The sequence below is a fragment of the Glycine max genome, chromosome 18 (assembly GCF_000004515.6).
Source record: "Glycine max cultivar Williams 82 chromosome 18, Glycine_max_v4.0, whole genome shotgun sequence".
Lineage (NCBI taxonomy): Eukaryota > Viridiplantae > Streptophyta > Magnoliopsida > Fabales > Fabaceae > Glycine > Glycine max.
In genome coordinates, this window is record NC_038254.2 from 18,056,332 (window position 1) to 18,079,077 (window position 22,746).

At 33.0% G+C, this 22,746-nt stretch overlaps 1 protein-coding gene across 6 annotated transcripts; it reads left to right on the forward strand.

Annotated features, from left to right (window-relative positions):
- The first annotated feature begins 352 nt into the window (after positions 1–352).
- LOC100813398 (paired amphipathic helix protein Sin3-like 4) lies at positions 353–12,687 on the forward strand. 6 transcript variants are annotated; one of them, XM_006602292.4, is made up of 26 exons: positions 354–569; positions 692–727; positions 833–916; positions 1,065–1,140; positions 1,777–1,929; positions 2,062–2,248; positions 2,698–2,796; positions 2,907–3,038; positions 3,118–3,394; positions 3,843–3,979; positions 5,153–5,228; positions 5,314–5,343; positions 5,480–5,721; positions 5,834–5,988; positions 6,175–6,302; positions 6,417–6,671; positions 7,106–7,720; positions 8,310–8,380; positions 9,499–10,128; positions 10,254–10,354; positions 10,452–10,590; positions 10,680–10,832; positions 10,971–11,137; positions 11,225–11,330; positions 11,491–11,671; positions 12,306–12,687. In XM_006602292.4, exons 4-25 carry the CDS (start codon positions 1,067–1,069, stop codon positions 11,641–11,643), a joined length of 4,080 nt encoding a protein of 1,359 aa, XP_006602355.1. In that variant the 5' UTR covers positions 354–569; positions 692–727; positions 833–916; positions 1,065–1,066; the 3' UTR covers positions 11,644–11,671; positions 12,306–12,687. The 6 variants fall into 6 exon arrangements, with proteins under 6 accessions (XP_014626357.1, XP_006602355.1, XP_006602354.1 ...); XM_006602291.4 differs by having other exon boundaries at positions 5,317–5,343; positions 7,106–7,786; XM_006602289.4 differs by having other exon boundaries at positions 355–569; positions 7,106–7,786.
- The last annotated feature ends 10,059 nt before the right edge of the window (positions 12,688–22,746 follow it).

The window sequence follows — 22,746 nt, forward strand, 5'->3', positions numbered from 1 at the left end:
TTAACAAACCAAAATTAGAATAAATATATTTAAATTTAAATAAAAATAAAACTGCTACCAAAATATTCTTTATTAGGTAAAATCTACATCAAACCTAAATTAAAAAAACACAATCTTAATTTTTATTTAATGAATATATCATTTACATTTTCCCCAGTGAAAAAAATAGCACTCCTTGTTTAGTGAATTTCTCATGAATTTTATCAGTAACAAAAAAAATGTGTAAAAAAGAAAAAATATACTACTACTAGTAGTACTTTTTTCCATTTTTGCGTAAAAATACGGTTCCCACAACGCACAAAAATATGGTTCTCTATATTTTGTTTGGGGAGTGTTTGTGTTTGTGACTTTGTGTGTTATGTTATGTTATATCCCGTTCCCGTCGCATATATATATACGCATATTGATATCACATTGTGAACTCTCTCACCTTCATTCTTTCTCCGCATTCTGTTTCTTTACCCAGAGAAAAATAAAGCGATTTTTTATTTTTCAAATTTTTTTTCTCAAAGTGAGAAAGAAACTCTGCTGCCAAAGTTTATGTGTTCTCTCTTATCATCATCTGAGAGGTTGCGATTGTTCTCTTTTCTGTTAACTTGAAAATTCAATTTTTTTTAATTATTTTCGTTTTTTCCTATTTGTGTGTTCTTATCTTTCTATCGTTTCGTGTGCTCCGTGTATTTGTGGAAAGGCTTGTTCTGCAGTTCCCGCACTTCACAATCACTCTGTAATTTTTTTTTCTGTTTGAACCCTTTCTTTGTGCTGCGAATTATCGTCACGTTGCTTTTCATTGAAGTAATGCAAATTTTGCTTTCTTGATTCTCTTTGTTAGGATTTGGCTCTTCGAGGGTGATCTGTGTGCTATTTTGGGGCTGGAAATCTTGCTCGCGTTTCATGCCTTTGTGAATTCCCTGCGGTTAGATCTGCTTCCTGCTTGTTGCTTTTGTTCGAATGTGAAAGTTGGGTTTCTTGGATTTTCAATTGTGTCTGAGTTTGAAAAGAACGTGTTTTTTATTGTTTTTGTTTACTGATTTTTAATTTCTGTTTTTTGTTGTTATTGTTAGGAATGAAGAGGACAAGGGATGATGTTTACATGAGTTCACAACTCAAACGGCCTATGGTGTCTTCTAGAGGAGAACCGTAAGTTCATTTTTTTTTTTTTATATTTGTCTTCAATTTTTTGTTTTGTGGATTTTATTATAGTTTCTTCTAAAACGTTATTTTCCGCGTTGATGAAACAGTTGCATCTTCAGTTTTAATGCACTACTATGGTTGTTTGGTGTTTCTCATCTATGCAAGTTTAGGTCTGATGAAGGTTCAATTGTTTGTTTTATGTTTTTTTTTTTTTAAGTTTGACTTAGTGAGATAGTCGTTGTTTGAAGATTATTCTGTAATTTCTGGAGTTATCTGCATTATTCAGCAAGTTAATTTTGTGTAATCTTTACCATTGGTAAGACTATGGAGTAATTGAAACTGATACGAGTTAAATTCTCTATAGTTTTCTACATTCAGTTCTATTATGACATGAATGTTCTGCAGGCATTAACAAGATAAAGATAATGAAAAATCATAGGAGAAAATTATTGCAAAACCAAACCAGCTGCTCTAGGTTGTGCAATTTATAAAGTCTGAGTGCAATTGAGATTCAATCATGTTATAGTAGATCCTCTACACTTCTGCTGCATTCATCATTGAATGGTGTGATAAAGTGCTAAATACTCAGTCGTCAACTTCTCCAATGGTTTGAATAATTTTTTGAAATTTTATGTAATGAAGCTCGGGGCAACCACAGATGACGAGTGGCGGTGGTCAGAAACTAACCACAAATGATGCCTTGGCATATCTCAGGGCAGTAAAGGACATTTTTCAAGATAAGAGGGAAAAGTATGATGACTTTCTGGAAGTCATGAAGGATTTCAAGGCTCAAAGGTTTGATCATGTTGTACTACATTCTCCCAACTCCAAGATTTTTCATTTGCTTTGTCTATTATATTTTCTTAGTAGTGAGGATCTGGATTTTGTTAGCTGAAATTGATTTGTTTCTCATTTCTTCATTTGCAGAATTGATACATCAGGTGTCATAGCAAGAGTGAAGGAGCTGTTTAAAGGGCACAAAGATCTAATTTTGGGATTTAACACCTTCTTGCCAAAGGGATATGAAATTACACTTCCATTGGAGGATGAACAACCTCCCCAAAAGAAGCCCGTTGAATTTGCAGAAGCCATAAATTTTGTGGGAAAGATTAAGGTAAATACTGCCTCTGGCCATTATTATAAGGCATAGTTTAGAAAGAATTGATGATCTTTTTCATAAGACATTTTAGAATTCCTATGAAGCATTTAATCTTTTTTTTTCCATTAGTTGTCCTTATTAAATATTCTAAGTAGTTATACTTTTTATTGATAGTGGTGCATAATACACTCTTGAACTTTAATGTTTTCACATCACCCATAACAAGTAAATGATTATTAATAAGGGTATAATTGGTACATCAGTAACATTTTTTTAAAAAAAATCAATAAAATCAACTGAATCAATTACTTATATTGGTCTGTGTGACTGATGTCCAAAGTGCCTTATAATAAGGACCACAGGGAGTACATTGTTAATTTTATAATTGATATATTTTATTTATGTCTTTCAATTTATATGGACAAAAACTTTTGAATCTGATTGACTGGGTTCTTCTCATGCAGGCTCGTTTTTATGCCAATGACCGTGTTTATAAGTCATTTCTAGACATATTAAATATGTACAGAATGGAAGCCAAGTCTATCGCTGAGGTTTACAAGGAGGTCAGTGCTGTTTGGTGTCTATGCCTATGTTATCAAGTTACACTTTGGAAAATTTGTTATTTTTGTTTTTCTTTAGACACCCATTTTAATCATATATTGGATTTCTCTAGGTTGCTGCACTTTTCCAGGACCATGTGGATCTTCTTAGGGAGTTTACTCATTTTCTTCCTGATACTTCAGGAACAGCCAACAATTCTCTCCTTCACGATAGGACAACAATTAGGCAAATGCATGTTGAAAAGGTTTATCTCTCTGTAATCCCATGTCCCTGTGATTTTATAGTTGGTCACTAAGCTGACACTTAACCTATCTTTACGCCAGAAAGAAAGGAACATAGCTTCACATGGTGATCGTGATCTCGGTGCTGACCATCCTGATCCAGAACTTGACAGATGTTTGATTAGGGCTGATAAGGATCAGAGGAGGCGTGATGAGAAGGAAAAGGACAGTAGAGATTATGATCATGATGGTATATCTCACAAGCGGAAATCTGGTTGTAGGGCTGAAGACTCTGGAGCTGAACCATTGCATGATACTGATGAAAATTTTGGCATGCACCGTATTTCATATGCTTGTGAGGACAAAAGTTCTTTGAAAAGTACGTATGTCAATACTTTTGATTTTAAATTTAGAAATGTTTTTACCTTCTCAAACAAATTTTATGAACATTAATGCACGTTATAGCATCGGAAACATATGGTTCAATCTATACTATAAAAAGAAGCAAATCAATAACATGTGAAAAGTAATTATCTAATGCAAAAACGTTTCATATTTCTGCCATTTATTATGGTAAAAGGTAGAAAAATATGGCCTCTTTGTTGATTGGATTATCTATAATTCAGACATGCTATGTATTTAATATTTAATTTAATATCAAGGCTGTTAGGCTTTATAAATTGTAAAATCTTTTCCATGTTTTACTTGTAAGAAGAAAAATCCTTTGTCCAATGTTTGCTAGTGTTCTATTATTTGTTCAGCAGTAATTTGAGCCATTTATTTTCCTTCTATGTTTCATTTGATTATTTAAAACTTTGTTGTCTCAGGTATGTATAGTCCAGTGCTTGGTTACCTTGACAAAGTGAAGGATAAATTACGAAATCCTGAGGATTACCAGGAATTTTTGAAGTGCCTAAATATCTACAGCAAGGAAATAATTGCCCGACACGAGTTGCAATCATTGGTATGGTTTATACATTTAATTTAATAGCTTCTTTTCTGGTTTTGTCAAAATCAATATTGTTTAATTTAATTTGGCTGGCATTGAACATTGATTGACCTTTAATAAAAAATTTCATGGTGAAATATGGAAATGAAGAACTAGTTATAGGAAAATATGAAAGACTTGAAGTATCATTACAATGAGAGGAGCCAATCAGCATGGTTATTTATCAGGGTGAGTGACCAAGATAAAACAATAGGTTATGATATTTTATGAAGCACAGACTCTAAACTGACATGGATACTCAAACACAACTAATGTCTAAAATATAGGACACCAAGACACTGCATACACACACGAGTAACATAACAAAGAGAGAGAAAATAAACTCTAATGAAATGAAATTTGAGTAATAGAACAAAAGATTTAAATTGATGGTATATTAACATTCTCAGTTTTATACTAGCCTATGTTTTTTCTATGATAACAAGCCTCATAGAAAAGGTGAGAGCCATATTTTTAATATTTTATATTATATTTTAAGCTAACTATTTTTAAAGTTGAAAAATGAATGTTAATGTGTGTCCATCCATATGGAGGCGTATGGGCTGAAGTGTCCAAGTTTTATAGGGGTGTTGACTTAAGTTTCCAAGCTAACATTTTTTTTTAATTGGACACCTAACGAGAAGTGTCTGACACATGTTAGACAAGTGTTGGTGTCAGACTGTCAGTGTCAGAAACATTCTGACATTGCGGCACTTCATACAAGAGAGGTGTCCATGCTTCATAGAATTATTTCTTAAATGATCATTTGGGTGCTTACATAGTTTTAATTTTTTTGATTATTTACTGGACAATTTTGTGCAACTCCATACTCATGCATCATGAAAGAAGATTAGTTTTCAATAATGTCACAAATTACTTCAACTTCAAAATTTTCTATGCTTTGACTTAACTGGATTTCCAAACAGAACTTACTGATTGATCTGTTTTAGGAAGAGTTTTACAAATACACTCAAGTTCCAACCATCCTCCATGTTGAGAATCTGAGAAGAGTGAATGTTGAATAAGAAATGTTAAATAATATTGTGAAGTGGCTTATCTTTTGTTGAAGATAGTTGGGGTCACTAGTTTCACTATCAGCTTGAAGTGGCTTATCTTTTATTGCTAACTTCTAGTGGCTTCTTCTTCAAGGTGGGCAATTTACTGGGAAAACATGCAGATCTTATGGAGGGATTTGATGAATTTTTGGCTCAATGTGAGAAGAATGGTAATGTTCAAGTTCAAACTAAGTTTTCACTTTCTACAAAATCTAGCTTTTCTTTTTATTCTTTCTAATCAAATTTGTCACACAGAAGGATTCCTTGCTGGTCTCCTGAAAAAAAGTAAGTATCATGTTTTCTTTTTTTCTGTTATCTTGGGATATTATGTAGCATGGGCCCACATGAACATTTTCAGCTTCTTGTTGTGGCCCAAAAAATCTGACCGATACTTATTAATCAAAGTCCTTTTTTCATGAAGGACACGGACCAAAACCAGTGAAGGTAGAGGACAGGGATCAAGATCGTGATAGGGATGACGGGATGAAAGAAAGGGATCGTGAATGCCGAGAAAGGGACAAAGCAACTGCTAACAAGGATGTTTCAGTTCCTAAGACGTCTCTATATACCAGCAAGGATAAGTATGCAGCGAAACCTATAAGTGAGCTGGATCTTTCTAACTGTGAACAATGCACTCCCAGTTACCGTCTTCTACCGAAAAATGTATGGTTGCTTGACTTGTCTCTTTGTTTTAAGTATGTCCTAACTCCTAATGAAATCTCTAATAATCTCTCACTGATTGTGTTTTACATATGTACTATTTATACTCACACAGTACCCAATACCACCAGCTAGCCAGAGAACAGAACTTGGTGCAGAGGTGTTGAATGATCACTGGGTTTCTGTTACTTCTGGCAGTGAGGACTATTCCTTTAAACACATGCGCAAAAATCAGTATGAGGAGAGCTTGTTTAGATGTGAAGATGACAGGTTTGAGCTTACCATTGATTTATATTTATCCTTTAAAATACCTATTTTATGATTTATATTTTATTGGTTGTGGTCATATTTTTACTTTTTGGCTAATTTTGACATCACTGGAATGTTCTGAGACGTGATTTCCACAGGTTATCTTGGCTTGCACATTGCTGATATTATTTAAACTTATGCTGGCAGGTTTGAACTTGATATGTTGTTAGAGTCTGTAAATGTGGCAACTAAGCGGGTTGAAGAGCTCTTAGAAAAGGTTAATGCTAATATAATTAAAGGAGACAGTCCAATTTGTATCGAGGAGCACTTAACAGGTTATGTGCTTTCCATTTGATGAATCAAAATTTTCAAAGTACATATATGCTGTACAAAGTAATTTCTTGATGTTTTCCATGTTCTGATATGAATTTTTTGCTCTGTTCTTTTAGCTCTAAATCTTAGGTGCATTGAACGATTATATGGTGATCATGGGCTTGATGTAATGGATGTGCTAAAGAAGAATGCCTCTTTAGCTTTGCCAGTCATATTAACTCGCTTGAAGCAGAAACAGGATGAGTGGGCAAGGTGTCGTGCTGATTTTAATAAAGTTTGGGCTGAAATATATGCAAAGAATTATCACAAATCACTTGATCACCGTAGTTTCTACTTTAAGCAGCAGGATACAAAAAGCTTGAGCACTAAAGGTAAAGGATTGTGTTGCCCTGCAAGAACATGGAATTAAATTTTTTTTTTCTTTCACTATTTAAACAATTTAATATTTTTATGGCTTCTAAAAGGTTAACCATGTGATATATCATCTTCATTCTATTTTCTTCTACATGCTTATGTAACCCCCCCCCCCCCCCCCCACCCTTCTTTTTCCTTGCCTGATGCCTTTGTCTGAAAGCAATCTTATGCACATAATATGTACCAGGACATGCATTTGCTTTGATTGTATTGATTACACCACAACATAGTTTCTATAGACACCAAATAACCACATGCAAAATGAGTGGCATATTATTGTTCGAGTCCAGTGGAACTTCAACATTCAAATATGTGGTGATCATGGTACAATAGTTTTTTATTCTCCTGAGGTCTAACTTGTAATTCCTTGCTTTTGCGGTGCATTTTACAGTCTTACTGGCAGAAATCAAAGAAATTAGTGAGAAGAAACGAAAAGAAGATGATGTTCTTCTTGCAATTGCTGCTGGAAACAGACAGCCTTTTATTCCTCACTTGGAATTTGTGTATCCTGATCCAGAGATTCATGAAGATCTGTATCAACTCATAAAATATTCATGTGGAGAAATGTGTACAACTGAACAGTTGGATAAAGCTATGAAGATTTGGACAACATTTTTAGAACCCATGCTTGGTGTTCCTTCTCGACCCCAAGGTCCAGAGGATACAGAAGATGTTGTCAAGGCTAATAAGAATAATTCTAGCAAAAGTGGCACTGCAATTGATGATGGTGATAGTAGTCCTGTAACAAATCCTAAGAATTTAAACACTAAAAGAAATGAGGATGAGAACTTTCCATCAGAGCAAATAAATTCCTGCAAACAATGGCAAACAAATGGGGATAATAAGGTTAAAGAAGATAATTATCTTGATTCAGAATGCCCGGCACATAAGATTGAAACCTTGGGAAGTACTACACAGCAGGATAAAGTGCATATAAATGCATCCATGCCTGATGAAGTATCAAGAGCCAATAAGCAAGATCATTCCATTGAACGGTTGGTGAATGGTAATGTCTCACCATCCTCGGGTATGGAGCAAATTAGTAGAATAACAAATGTGGATAATGCATCAGGTTGGCAACTTGATTCAAGAATGATGACACTACTTAATTCTTATTGTTCCATTTATCTTAATACTTAGTTGTTACATCCTCACAGAATTATTTTATTAGGGTTTCATTAGTACATACCCTATAGAAACGTGTTAAGAAATCAATAGTAGAATCTACTAAAGAAAAATATAAGCATTTCTTGTTTGTGAATTGAGTTATAACCATTAGAGGCTTAATTATTCTTTGATTTTTGTTGTTATGGACCTGTGTGTTTAGAAGGCTATGACTTTTGATCTTCATTTATGAATGTCATTGATTTGGGGGTTTTTTTAGCATTTATATATGTGTAGTATAAATTGTTTAACACATGTCTTAAATCTTCAGCATTGTGGTTTTGGCCCTTTTGGGCCACTATCCATAATTGATATCTATGCTATTTATCTCAAATTCGTGATCCTTGTTTGTTGTTTCCTTTCCTTTGATTTTCAACTGTTTTTTTTTCTGATCATGAATGGAACTCTGAGATACCTCTTTTTTCTGCAAGGACTTGCTGCTACTCCATCAAGACCTGGTAATATTTCTGGTGCGGGAGGACTTGGTTTACCTTCATTAGAGGTATGGCTTAGCTCCCTTTTCATCTTATGTAAGCCTATTTTCAAGTTAAAGTGGATATGGAAATTATTCCTCATAAGAGGATTAATTTTGATTCACTTTTAGTGTAGAGTTTTACTGAAGTAATAAACCAGTTAACTGCTGTGAGTGAAATACCTTAAGTATTCAGTGTTGTCTCAATTTCTAGTTTACTGATGGCATATAGTTGTCTTAATTATATGTCTTCACTTCTAATTTCAAATAAGAAATTAAAAACAGTGTATCGTTGTCTTAATTATATCTCTTCACTTCTAATTTTAAGTAAGACAATCAAACGGTGCAAAGAAACATATATTATCTGTATTTAGGAAGGACATAATATGATGGCTTTATATGAATGATATGACTTTGTTTCTCCTTTTTATAGCATTCTCCTGATTAACATTTTACCTTGCACTTAACTAGCAATTTAAAGCTGCTGGGCTTATAGATCTGGAGCCTCTATATTGCAAACTGGATTCTTATGACTCCTCCTTATCTTCTTGCATTTGTTAAGATGATTTTCTTAAAAGCAAGTTGGCAAAATAATTATTTTTGTAGTGGGTGGATGTTTTATCATTTGATTAGTATGATTTTCTTTCTGCTATGAATTTGATCTTCATATTTAATTTATATTCTTTCTATTTAATTTATATTCTTTCTTTGACTTAGATGTTAAGCCCTAATGCCATATACTGTTGGCTTTTTTTAAAAATGAGTATCAAGAGCACCATTTCCTTTCTACTTGAGTTTTTGGGCTCAGTGGTCACCATGCTGCTGAAGTTCCCAGTAACACTCATAATAGCCTGGCTTGCATCTATTTTTTTTTCTTTCTTCTAATTTTAATTTTCATTTCATGATACCAAGACAGATTGTGTTTACATGCAACTGAAGATTAGGTGTTAATGTGTTTATGTCATTTGAAGACCAGTAATTCTTAGAGCTTAGGCCTTAATGAAAATCTATCTGTGCATAACGTTCTTCTCTTCCTCCTTCATTGTCTGTCTTCTCAGACTTGCTTTTGTTACACATTCTGTATATTGTACAGTGCACACTATTGGCTACAATGTCCTTATTTTCTATTTTATTTTATTCTGACTTAGGGTGCTGATTCTACGAGACCAGTTACATCCACAAATGGGGCCATCATTGAGGACACTAAAGTTCACAGATATCGCGAAGACGCTGGACCCTTCAAAAGTGAAAGAGAAGAGGGTGAGTTATCACCTAATGGAGACTTTGAAGAGGATGAGTTTGCAGTTTATGGACATGCTGGTTTGGAGGCAGTTCATAAAGGAAAAAATGGTACCATTTGTCGACAATACCAAAATAGACATGGGGAAGAAGTTCGTGGTGAAGCAGGAGGAGAAAATGATGCTGATGATGAAGTTGAAGAAAGTCCCCATAGATCAATGGAGGACAGTGAAAATGCTTCTGAAAATGGTGATGTTTCTGGTACGGAGTCTGCTGATGGTGAGGAGTGTTCTCGAGAACATGAGGAGGATGGAGATCATGAACATGATAACAAGGCTGAGAGTGAAGGTGAAGCAGAAGGAATGGCTGATGCCAATGATGTTGAAGGAGATGGTGCCTCATTGCCATATTCAGAGTGCTTTCTTGTCACTGTAAAGCCTCTGGCAAAACATGTTCCTCCTGTGTTGCATGACAAAGAAAGGACTGCTCGAGTCTTTTATGGAAATGATTCCTTTTATGTGCTGTTTAGACTTCATCAGGTACAAATGTTTTTATTTTCACATTTGTATATAATTATGATTATTGTTGCAGATTAACCAGTGATTTCATTCAGACCTTATGATATATCTCCCTATCATGCATTTTCTTTTGCTACTTTTGACAGACATTGTATGAGAGGATCCAATCTGCAAAGGTTAACTCATCATCTGCTGAAAAGAAGTGGAGGGCTTCAAATGATACAGGCTCTAGTGATCAATATGGCAGGTAAATATACCTTAATGTTACATTCTATTTTAAATTTGAGCATGCATTTAAATATTTAATTATCTATGCAAGATTGAGGGTGACCTTTTTGCTACAGGTTTATGGATGCCCTTTACAATTTACTGGATGGTTCTTCTGATAGTACAAAATTTGAGGATGACTGTCGAGCTATTATTGGAACTCAGTCATATGTCTTATTCACATTAGACAAGCTGATATATAAACTTGTTAAACAGGTAACTTGCATAAAACCCTATTCTTCTCTTCTTTGACCATGTCATTCCATGTTCTTTCTAATCCTGAAAATTTGTCCTTTTTCTTTCAGCTTCAAGCTGTTGCCACTGAAGAGATAGATAACAAGCTGCTTCAACTATATGCATATGAAAATTCAAGAAAACCTGGAAGATTTGTTGATTTAGTTTATCACGAAAATGCCCGTGTTCTTCTCCATGATGAGAACATATATCGTATTGAATGTGTAAAGCTTTTATTTGTTCCACTTCTAAACTTAGCATTTTTATTTTAGTTTATTGTATTGTATTGAGCTTTGAAATGAAATTTTAAATGGAAAGTTTTGTATGTTCTATAACTTATTTTTATTTCATACACATTGCAGTCTCCTGCACCTACCCAATTGTCATCTATTCAACTGATGGACTATGGATATGATAAGCCTGAATTGACTGCTGTGTCAATGGACCCTAATTTTTCAGCCTATCTGCACAATGACTTCCTATCTGTTGTCCCTGACAAAATGGAGAAGTCTGGAATTTACCTGAAGAGGTATTTGATGAATAAGAATGGTTGGTTCCATAGCATGCCAATGCTTAGATAACATTTGTATTTATTTTGGTTTATGTACTTTTGCAGGAATAAGCGCAAGTATGCTATTAGTGATGAATATTCAAGCCAGACCTTGGATGGACTAGAAATTATCAATGGTCTAGAGTGTAAGATAGTTTGCAATTCATCTAAGGTATTTAATAATTTAAATTTGCATATTTTATAAATATATATGCTATTCTTTCCTGAATCCTACTAATACTATTTTCTTTTTTGCTCATTTTGTTAATTCCATTCATTTGATATGCTTCTGAATTTCCATTGTATTTTCCTGGAAACATGTTGCATGTTAGGTTTCATACGTTTTAGATACTGAAGACTTTTTACATCGAACAAGAAGAAAAAGGAGAACCTTGCATCAGAGCAGTTCATGCCATGAACAGGCAAAGTCCTCAATCATTTGTTCAAGCAGAGCACAACGGTTCTGCAAATTATTTTCAATTTGAAGATGATATTCATTTTGAACCCGAGATGGTGTGTGATATTCCTTTTTATTGCTGAATTTTGCATTTTGGGCTCAATTACTTTCATCTAACTCCAATTGTTGTAGATATAACTTGATTTCTAAAAATAGCAAAAGGGTGTGTTTGATTTGTATTTTCATTTTGTGTTTTCATTTCCTGAAAACTATTTCCACTTTCAAAAGATTAAAATTCTGAAAACATGTTTGGTTTGACTTTGTTTTCTGCTTTCAAAAAATAAAAATACTAAAAATGCGTTTTAAAAAGGAAATGTATCTTTAGATTTGCTTAAAATTGCATTCCTTGTTATCGTGTTTTCATTTTACCCAAAATGAGGTTCTTGATTTCAACTGAAAATGAGATTTTATTGTTTCCAGTTTTTGGTTCGTTTGAGAAAATATTTTCACTGAAAATGTTTTCAAAAATTCAACCAAACTCATTTCCATCACCATTTTTTATTTTCAGTGAAAATAAAAGCAAAAAATAGTCAAATCAAACACCCCCTAAACCAATTTGATAATTTCTAGACACATCTATACACATCCATAAGCCAATGTGACTTTTTACTTCCATTAAAGCAAAACCTTTTGTTAATCATCAAAGTCAACGACATGTTATGTATTAATTTCTGTCTTTTTGTCCATCAGTGTTTTTGGTCATGCATCAATGGCAGGCAGAGAAGCCAAATGGAAATGGCGTCCCATCCAAGAAGTTGAGCAAAGGATGTTTTTCTGAAATTCATCTTTCTTGCATTCCTCACATCTTCTATACCAGCTACCAAATAAGGCAAACACAAAAGGGAGATGAGGCAGAGAGATTGTAGTATACTTTGACATGGTGACTGATGAGTTTCAATCATGTAAATATTGGTAATTTGTGACGAAACCAAAGGACATTTTTTTTCCATTCATCCATATTTTTGTTATCGTAATAAGTTTTATTTTTCTCTTAATTTTGCTGGATACTACTTTTTTGAGGTTATTGATTTTATGAACTATTAGGTGGCTGCAATTGGCCCCCATATTCTAATTCGTAGTGCATGAACCAGGTTCACTTTATACTGATATTTGCTCCTTGCCCCCGTTTCTTATTCTCGTGTAACGATTTAGCTTGGAATGGAATGGAATGTTGGGGAAATAATGTCGTCGCATGTATAATCTATGTGATGACACTTTTCATTTGGCATTTAGAATTAATTTTAGTTGTAACTTTTTTTAGGATAATTTTAGTTATAACTGGAATATTCTGCTTCCTTTTAAAAAAACAAAAGCTTTAGAAGCCGTTGGATGATAATGTTTATTAATGACGGGAAGAGAGGGGGAGTTTATTTTATATTATATTTTAATTTTAATTGCAACATTCAAATTATGCACCTAGTTTTACATTCGGGGAAGAAACTGTTTGGAGACCAACGATATCATAAACAAAGAACTATACATGTGTATGATGTTACAAGTCTTAAGTTTTAAAGGATTTATTTTATACCACAATTTTAAAGGATAAAATGATTGTGAATATTTAAAAAATTAAGTAACTATTTGTAGTACTTTATTGAGATACATGGTAATGTAATAGTATTATAATTAATAAATTCAAATAATTGATGTCATTAGAACAGAAGAATAGTGAGTATTTACAGTCATCATTCTACCTCAAAATGATTATGCTAATCATTTATGAGATTTTGTGAAATTATGTTTTTTTAACATTTAGTGACTTTTTTGGTGTGGGGGTAGGGGGGAGTTTGGTGTAATATTTTTATTTATTTATTTTTTTTTGGGGGGGGGGGGGGGGGGGGGGGGTAGTGTAATATTAACTAGGTTAGCTTAAGTTTTCAAAACTTAGGGGAAGTTAGTGCAGAGTGTCTGTATAATTTTATAAAATTTTAGTTAAATAATTAATGTAATTTACTCTGTTGTTATTAGACTTGGACCAGAAATTGATTTGGTTTAGTTTTGCATATAATTTGTGTTTCAGTTTGGTATAATTTTCCTAATAAGAAACCAAAATTGAACCAAATTGTAAAATATATGTAATTTTTCAAAAACTAAATTCTTCAGTTTTAGTTTAATTGATTTTTAGGGTTCTTTTTTATCATTTGGGCAGTTTACAATGGTTTGGTTTGATCACCTCTAGCAAATACCTAATTAGATAGGCTTATAATATTAAATAAGTGATTTAAGAAGGCAAAATAAATAACATAAACTGGCTTTTGTGGGCGGGTTGGGTCGTGAAAATCCCATTTAATTATGAAATCCTAAAAGACTAAAAGAAGCATGAAAACTAAAAACAAAAACTTTTGTAGCAATGCTTAATTATTCGCATACATAGCCTTTCTGAATTAAAGACAAGAAGCACAGTTCTTTTCTTCCTTTTTCTATACCATTATTGTCTTTCGCTCTTTATTTCTTCCTCGCGTACTTTGTTGTAGCTTCTTGCGATTGACAAACATGTGAGCTAATGAAAGTTCAACGACAAACTTCCAATGAGAACATACTAGTGCCCCAAGGATTTATTTTATATGGCTGTGCGATTTATTATGAACCACGAGTGATCGATTTTCTCTCAAATCGATTGATTCAACCTGTTTATCATGGGTCAAATACATGCTTGATAACAAACTACTCAAATGGGTGATATCACTAGTTGTTAGTCATAACTAGATTAGTTTTGATAATAATGCATATATGTGCATCATATAAATGCAAAAATACAATGGATTAAGGTTAAATGGCTTTTTTAAGTCTTTTATCTATTTTTTTATTTCATTTTGTCCTTTTAGTCCTTTATTTTTTTTAAAATGATTCAAAATATCTTTCTCTCCATTTAAAGTTGATGTCATTAATCAAATAAAGATTTTCGTGGCTAAAAATTATCGCAAAATGTAAGCTTTTTTTTTCTTCTTTACAACATGTTAAGGGCGAACAAGGGTTTGGTTGCGATGCAAGGGGAGAGGGGTTGGGTTTCTCTGCGACACCAGTAGGGGAGGGGAGGTTATTCTGTGACGCAAAAGGAGGCAAATCTGTCATGCAGAGTGTAGGTCTGTGATGCAGAGAAAGAACATGGTGGCATAGGGCAGTTTTGGGTTTTGTGAGGGGAGAAAACAAAAAGAGAGGAGAGAAAACAAAAATGGGGAGAAGAAATTGTGATTTTGTCATGCAATTTGGAGGTATGAGGTGCGATTTTGAGGCCCGTTGTCACGGCTTTCAAGCCCGTTTGACGATGTTGCAACTCTAGCTTTGCGACTTTCCTCACCATGGCCTACATCCTTGGCGTTGATCCCTTCATCCTCTCCAACTCTAGTGGCACCTGTTATGTCTTTGATTGGTCCTTCTCTTCTCTAAGCTTTCATTCCTTTCTTCAACTACATAATTCTTCTCTTTATGTTCCTTAATTTTCTATTTAGAAAAAAAAATTGTAATTACATTGTGTGACTTTGGGTTTTCTAGTTTGAATTTGTCACACTTCATTATTGTTGTTGGTTCTTTAAATAGCTTATTTTCCCTTGATTGTTTTTGTTTAGAGGAGGGAGTAAAGGAATTAGAGGGAGAAGAATGTTACATTTTCTGATCATTTCTTGTAAAGACATGTTCTTACATGTAACTAGGTAGAATTTATTTTAATTCATTTAAAATTCTTTTATTAATTTAACTGGTATAGAAATCTTTGCATTTGCACTAGAATATATATGATTATTAATATATAATAATTTTAAGTTAAATTTATTATATTTTTTATAGAGTTAAACTTATTATATAAAAATATTAATGATGTTTAAATTTTTTGTTTAAACTATTTTATAAATTTTTACTAGATCGTATTGAGTAATGTTTATATAGTTTTAAAATTTATTATCAAATTAGTTATGTTACATAAATAAATGACATATTTAATTATTTATGTACGTACATAATTTTTATTTTAAATTAATCAATCTTTTTAAATTAGTAGTCACTTAAAGTTTGGACGAGTGTTAATTAATAATTCAAATTATTACCATAATTAATTTAAATGAATATTTTTTTTAATTCCATATTCAGCTGCATCTTGAATCTTTCCATTTTATCCCCTATATATTAGAAAGAAAGAAAAAAAAACAATTTTACAAGTAAAAAGAAAAAGACCAAATAATACCATTGTTCTCAAGCTTCATATAACATGATTTAAAATATATACTTGAACTATTGATAAACAAAAGAAAAATGATGAGAATATATTTCGATTAATGTTTCTAGTAATATATTTTAAACAAAAATATATACTTTAGCAAAAGTAATTTTATAGAATAAATTATTTACATATATAATCGTCGATTTTTTATATTTATTTACGTATGCATCTTAAATTAATAGTCACTTAAAATCTTAGACTCATGATAATCAATCATTTAAATAATTTTCATAAGTAAATGAGGATTCTATGTTTAATTTCATTTTTATTAAAGTATTTTCATAAATAATCACATAATTTAAATTAATCGACTATTTTAAATTTTGGATTGATGCCAACCATTAACTAAAGTATCTCCATAAGTAAAAGAACATCACAATTTAATTATATATTTTACCTTTACCTGCATTTTGATTATTTCCATTTAAATTGAGTTATTTCTTGAAATATATTTCATATTAAAACATTTACAAAAAGGATTGCACCTTGAAAATGTTTTTGTCATGTAAACAGATATCATATTAAATTATTTTTATATATAATCTTCTATTTTTTCATCAATTATTTTAAATTAATGATTACTTGGACTAATTTAATCAATAAATTAATTGACCTCCAAATTATAAGGAGAAGATGACATGTAAGAATTTTAGGTTCAAATTTTCTAATAAGATGGACATGTGGCAGGAGACGATAGCAAGGGATTGTTTTGTATATATAGATTATAAAAGTACTTGTAAATTTTTCACGTTTCAAAGGCTAAGGCTAAAGCTAAAACACACGATATCTAGATAAGACATCACATAATATGTAAACAATTAAATAAACTATGTCTTATGACACTTCATCACAACATAATCATACACAACATCATAGCAACTCAAATCTCATCAAAACATACATATAACATAAATAACTCTATAAAGATAAATCACTTAAACTATGAGCCGATAAACATTGTATATAACGCTAAAAAGGAAACAAGAAACAAAAATCAAACAAAGCATATGAAAGACACATGACCACCTCTTAACCATATGCTTCCCACATATGTCAGATACAAGATCATTACAAGCATGAACCACACGTGCAACAACGCAAAAGAAGCTTACCAAAAACAAGCATACTAAGACAATATACAACTTAATTGTTAAATCATAAATAGACACCATCATATACATATATAACGTAATATTCGAAAATCATACTTTTCATAAATCTTAGAAATTAATATAACAAAGCATCTCATAATAATTCTCAATTCACTAACCATCAAAATTCAATAATCATACATCATTGTCATCATTAGTCAATCAACCATCATCACCACGATTCATCCATCAAACATCATCGTCATCAGTCTATTAATCATCGACAGCAAAGACAGATTCGACTCCATGGAAATTTATACTAGATAAGTGATTAACCTAAGCACATTCCTTAACATAGTCGCACTCTATGATCTGACTATTTAGGGATACCCAGATTAATTCTGCGGAGGAAGTATGATTTTATCGAAAATGGATGAGCGTGGGTAATGACTTACCTCGACAAGGCTTGCAAAGAGCTTAACCTATTTAGGAGTTCGTCCACCCATCCATTCTATAGGCCCTTTCACCGTTAGCCACCACCCATAACCTCTAGCATTAGGTTGAGGACCTTCTTAGCATCCTCAACTTACATGCCTACTCACAATAACACATGAACTTGGATTCCTTGAGGTTTAAGATACTATAACGTGTCATACCCACCATCCCACACATGGTCAGTCTCAAAAATCCTAGTTTGACCATTAACAACAATTCATCCCATATACATTGAAAAGTCACTAAACCTCTCAGGAAGTATTTTTCACCACCCTGACATGTCATTCGAAGTCAAAACCTAGGGGTGATACTCGGGAAGATACCCCACTAGGCGAGACCTCCAGGTCATTTTAGTGAGACAAAGTTTTGGCGTGAACTTATCCTTCCAAGTATACCATTTTCCTTTCAACAAAAGAAAAAACTTCCCAAAGGCCATAGTTAATCCTTCCAATGCATATGGATAGTTACAAGATAAGATTATTATCCATTATCATTATCTTATCAATATCACCACACTCACCTCATCAAAACGATGTTCATAGCATCATCAAGAAATTAACCAACACAACTCAAAACATTCATCAATTAACATAATTATCTCATCTTATGAAATCAGCCAACACAACTCAAGACATTCATCAATTAACATAATTATTTCATCATTAAGAATTCAAACAACACAACCCAAATCCTTCACCAATACAAAATTAAGGGTATTTCATACTACAATAATTAAGGCATACATATTTCATCACTTCAACAATGCAATCACCTCAACATAATATAAGCATCTCAAGAATAACATAATCATCGTATAAATAAGCATACTACATTTGCATAAATATTTTAAAGTCATTTGAATCATAAAAAAAGAAAGGAAGAGTTTCAAGACAATATTCAAAATAACTAGATTCTAGACTAGTCAGCCAAAATTGTGGTCCAGTCAGAATGTTTAGGCCAACAAGCCAACAAACACACGGCCTAACTAGAATGCTCCGGAGACAACATTTTTAGAAACTGAATTATAGCTTAGCGAGCCAAAAGTTGCACCAAGCTAGAATTATGCAAAACAAATTTCGAATTGGTTTAACATCTTCCACCAAACTTCCATTTTTGAAGTTTTTCCAAAAGCCCATTTATTCCACATCAAACACAAATAGTTTTCCATCAAATCAAACATATAACAACACCAAAGCATCATCATTCCAAGTATAAATCACACAATCAAAGCTTTAATCAAACTAAATTAAAGCTTCCCTTACCTTTATAGAAGAAAAATGAGATCTTTATGAAGAAGGAGAAAGGAATGAGCTTTGAATTCAAGGAGGAACTTTCCTCCTCTCCAACAACAAGCCCATCACAAAACCTCACCCAAAAACAAAATCAAAAACCCTAAAACAAAACTTTTCATGAGCTTCCATGGGTTCTCTATGAGACAGATGAAAATGAAACCTAAGGGAGGACAAATAAGTGCTTACCACTCCATGGCTCACCCAAACAACATCAAATGGAGAGGAAAATTGTCTACTTTGATCACCAACACCAAACTAGGATTTGGGTCTCTCTTGGAGAAGAAGAAGAGAAGAGAAAGAGTTTCCCTTGCAAATGGAAAATCTTAATAGTGAGGATTAAGAAAGGGTTTATGAGGAAAATTGCCCTAACCAGTGCACTTTTGAAAACTTATTCCCCAAATGGGGTTGTTTTAAAACTTATTGCACAGGGGTATTGTTTTGGCACATAAAGCACATGCAAGGCGCCAATGGTGGTGGCGCTTTTCGGCAGGCTGTGACACGTGGCCTTGGTGTCGCCAACGAGAGTAGCGACTTAGCTTTTCTGTTGGTGTCGCCATCCTAGATGGCGATTTTGCCATGCATGATGTGTGGTGCCAGTCAAAGTGGCGCGTTCCAAGCCCTAGGTTTGTAGCTGTTGTAGGGATGCAGTGCAGGTTGCAGGGAAGCAGTGCAGGTTGTAGGGTAAGGCGTCATTGGCGCTTGCGCGTTGCAGAGGGAGAGGCGCCATTGGTGCTTGCGCGTTGCAGGTTGCAAGGGAAAAAAATTTGGCCGTTATAAATGGTGCATCCTCCACTCCAGTGCTCCTTCACTCCTCTTACTTCCTCTTTCATCGTCCTTCTTGCTTGCTTCTTGAGCTAGCTTCCTTGCTTCCATCCTTTGCTTGTTCGTCCTTCCTACTTGGCTTCGTTGCTGTTGCTAATTGGTAAGTATTTTTTAACTGATAATTTTAAATATTTTTTGTGTTATATATAAATATGTTAAGTTAATTTTAGTTGGTATATTAATATTATTTAGGTTAGGTTTGTTGTGTTATATACATATGGTAGGTTAGTTTTAGTTGATTTCATAATATTATTTTGTTTAGATTTTGTAAATTAGTATGTTATTATTTGTTTTATATGTATATGTTACGTTTGTTTAGCTTAGGTGGTAGTTTTAAATTTTAAGTAATAATTTCAAATATTAATATTATTTGTGTCATATGTATATGTTATAATTTTAGTTAGTATGTTATTATTTGTGTTATAGGGTACGTTAGATTTAGTTAATTTGTTAATATTATTTTTTTTTAGGTTATTTAAATTTGTATGTTATTATGTGTGTTATATACATGTTAAGCTAATTTTAGTTAGTATGTTATCATTATTTGGTTTAGATTTGTTAGGTTTGTATGGTATTATTTGTGTTATATATATGGTATGTTAGGTTTAGTTAGAATGTTAATATTATTTAGTTAAGTTATTTTAAGTTTTTATTAAAATATATGATATGTGATTATATATATATATATATATATATATATATATATATATATATATATATTAATTGATTTGTATGATATTTTAATTGAAATATATGATACGTTAATTTTTTGTTTCCATAGTAATTTTTCTATTTATTTTAATTGATTTGTATAATATATGTTATTTAATTGAAATTTTGTTAATTGAAAATTTTTTTTGTCATTTTATTTAAATTTATCTATGTATTTAAATTTAAATTTTGTTAATTGTAGAGTATTTTAGTTACTATTTTAAGTTTTTCATGTATTTTAATTTATTTGGAGAGTATATTTAAATTTTATTAGTTGTATCATATATTTTGTTATTAAAATATATGTATTTTGTTATTTATTGAAATTGTAATTATTTGGTATGTATATTTAATTAATTTTTTGTAAGTGTATTTAATTTTGTTTAATGTATAAATTTTATTGTCAATTTATTGTATTATATTTTATATTGCAAGATCAATGGCATCTTCCTCATCACGTTCATCAAATATACAAATTATGTCTGGTCCAATTGATGGTGACGTTTTATGGATGCAACCTAAGCATGTTTCAGAACATGTTTGGAATGGGAAACAAGACGGAAAATTACACATCAGACGAGTTGTCCCCACGTATCAAGGTCAAGAAGAAATACCAGAGGAAATTATTCCTCTACTTCGGTAATCTGATTTTTACTGGATAATGAAGATGGGATACCTAAAAATAAATGCGACATTAATTAGTGCCTTGATTGAAAGATGGAGGCTCGAAACACATACGTTTCACATGAGATGCGGAGAGTGTACGATTACTCTTCAAGATGTCTCAGTTTTATTAGGTCTTCGTATTGATGGGGCACCATTAATTGGTCCAACAAATCTTGATTGGACTGGTTTATGTGAAGAATTGTTAGGAGTCAGACTACAGGAACGTGAACTTGAAGGGAGTGTGGTTAAATTAAGTTGGTTAGCTCACCATTTTCCAAAATTAAATAACCATGACGGTAACGTAGAACATTTACAAAGGTTTACCCGTGCATGGATCCTTAGATTCATAGGAGGTGTCCTATTTGTTAACAAAAGCAGTAGCAGAGTTTCCCTAAGGTACCTTCAATTTTTACGTGACTTTGAACATTGCAGCATGTATGCAAGGGGAATGCAAGGGGACCTGCCGTGCTTGCTTATTTATATAGAGAGATGTGCAACGCCACCGATTACAAAACTAAATCAATCGGAGGTATGTGCATCTTAATCCAAATGTGGGTATGAGAACGATGCACGACTTTGGCTCCAAAGAGGACTCCTCCCATAATAGAAAATAAACCACTCGGACACAGGTTATTCGTTTAAAAAATTAGATTTTATTTGAAAATAATTAATAATGTAACGTGTCAGCAATGATGATTTAATATTTTTTTGTAGGTGGTTACGAAGTGGAAATCAGCATATTGGTAATGATGATCTTAGAGTTTTTCGTCGCAAATTGGATATCATGAAACGACATGAGGTAAGAAGATCGTAATGTATTGGTTAAATAATAAACAATGTCATGTTTCAATGTAAATTAACAATTGGGTTTTTTTTATGCAGTTTCTGTGGGAGCCTTACACAGCAACTGTTATGTCAGTGTTACCTCCAATTTGTGTGGTTGGAAGTGTAGCGTGGTTCACAGTGGTGCCACTGATTTGTTTCCATGTTGTTGAGTGGCACCAACCCAATAGAGTTTTGCGACAATTTGGAATGCAACAACCTATTCTCGGGTGTCCTTCGCAACCCCAAAATATCCATGGCATAACGCTGAAAGGCAAACAAGATGAAAATTGGGGACAACTGTGGGCCCCAATGATCAGTCAATGGAACAATCGAGCTGAGTTTAGGGTCGACGTTTATCCTCGATAAGAGAGCCTATTGAGTTTTAACTCCGACTACATGGTCTGGTATAGGAGAAAAACGAATATGCTTGTTGACCCGAACAATGCAAACACAGCTACATTGGTATTTATCTTTTTTTCAATATTTAAGTTAAAATTTTTTTTTAAAGCATCGGCATAATTTCCTCACCCTAATAATTGCAGGCTGAAGTTGCAAAGACATTATAGTATATGGTGTCACCACAAGGGAGGAACACATAGACAGTTGATGATCTCGTGCCTTACGTGGAAAAGATAATGATTTTATCCGAAGAGCAAGAGAGAATCACTGAGCCTGTGTCACATGGTCCAACATTAGAGCATCAATTTCTAGTACAAGAGTTTCATATTCTTCAGTCAAGTGTTGAAACTCGGGGCATAGGCAGACAAAGGGAGGCTGTTGAAGCGGAAGAATATTCCCAACAAATGGTGGACCGTGGCCATGGAATGTATTACATGTCACCAACATTTTCTCAGTATCCTTCATAGATGTATCAGTATCCTTTTGAAGGTCACCACACTGATACTTCTCCAAGCGAACATTCGTTTGGTGGTGTTGCGGAAACACATCCTCATTTTTCATGGCCGACTATGACCCATTCACAGCAACACGATGTCCCAATTGCAACACCTAACGCC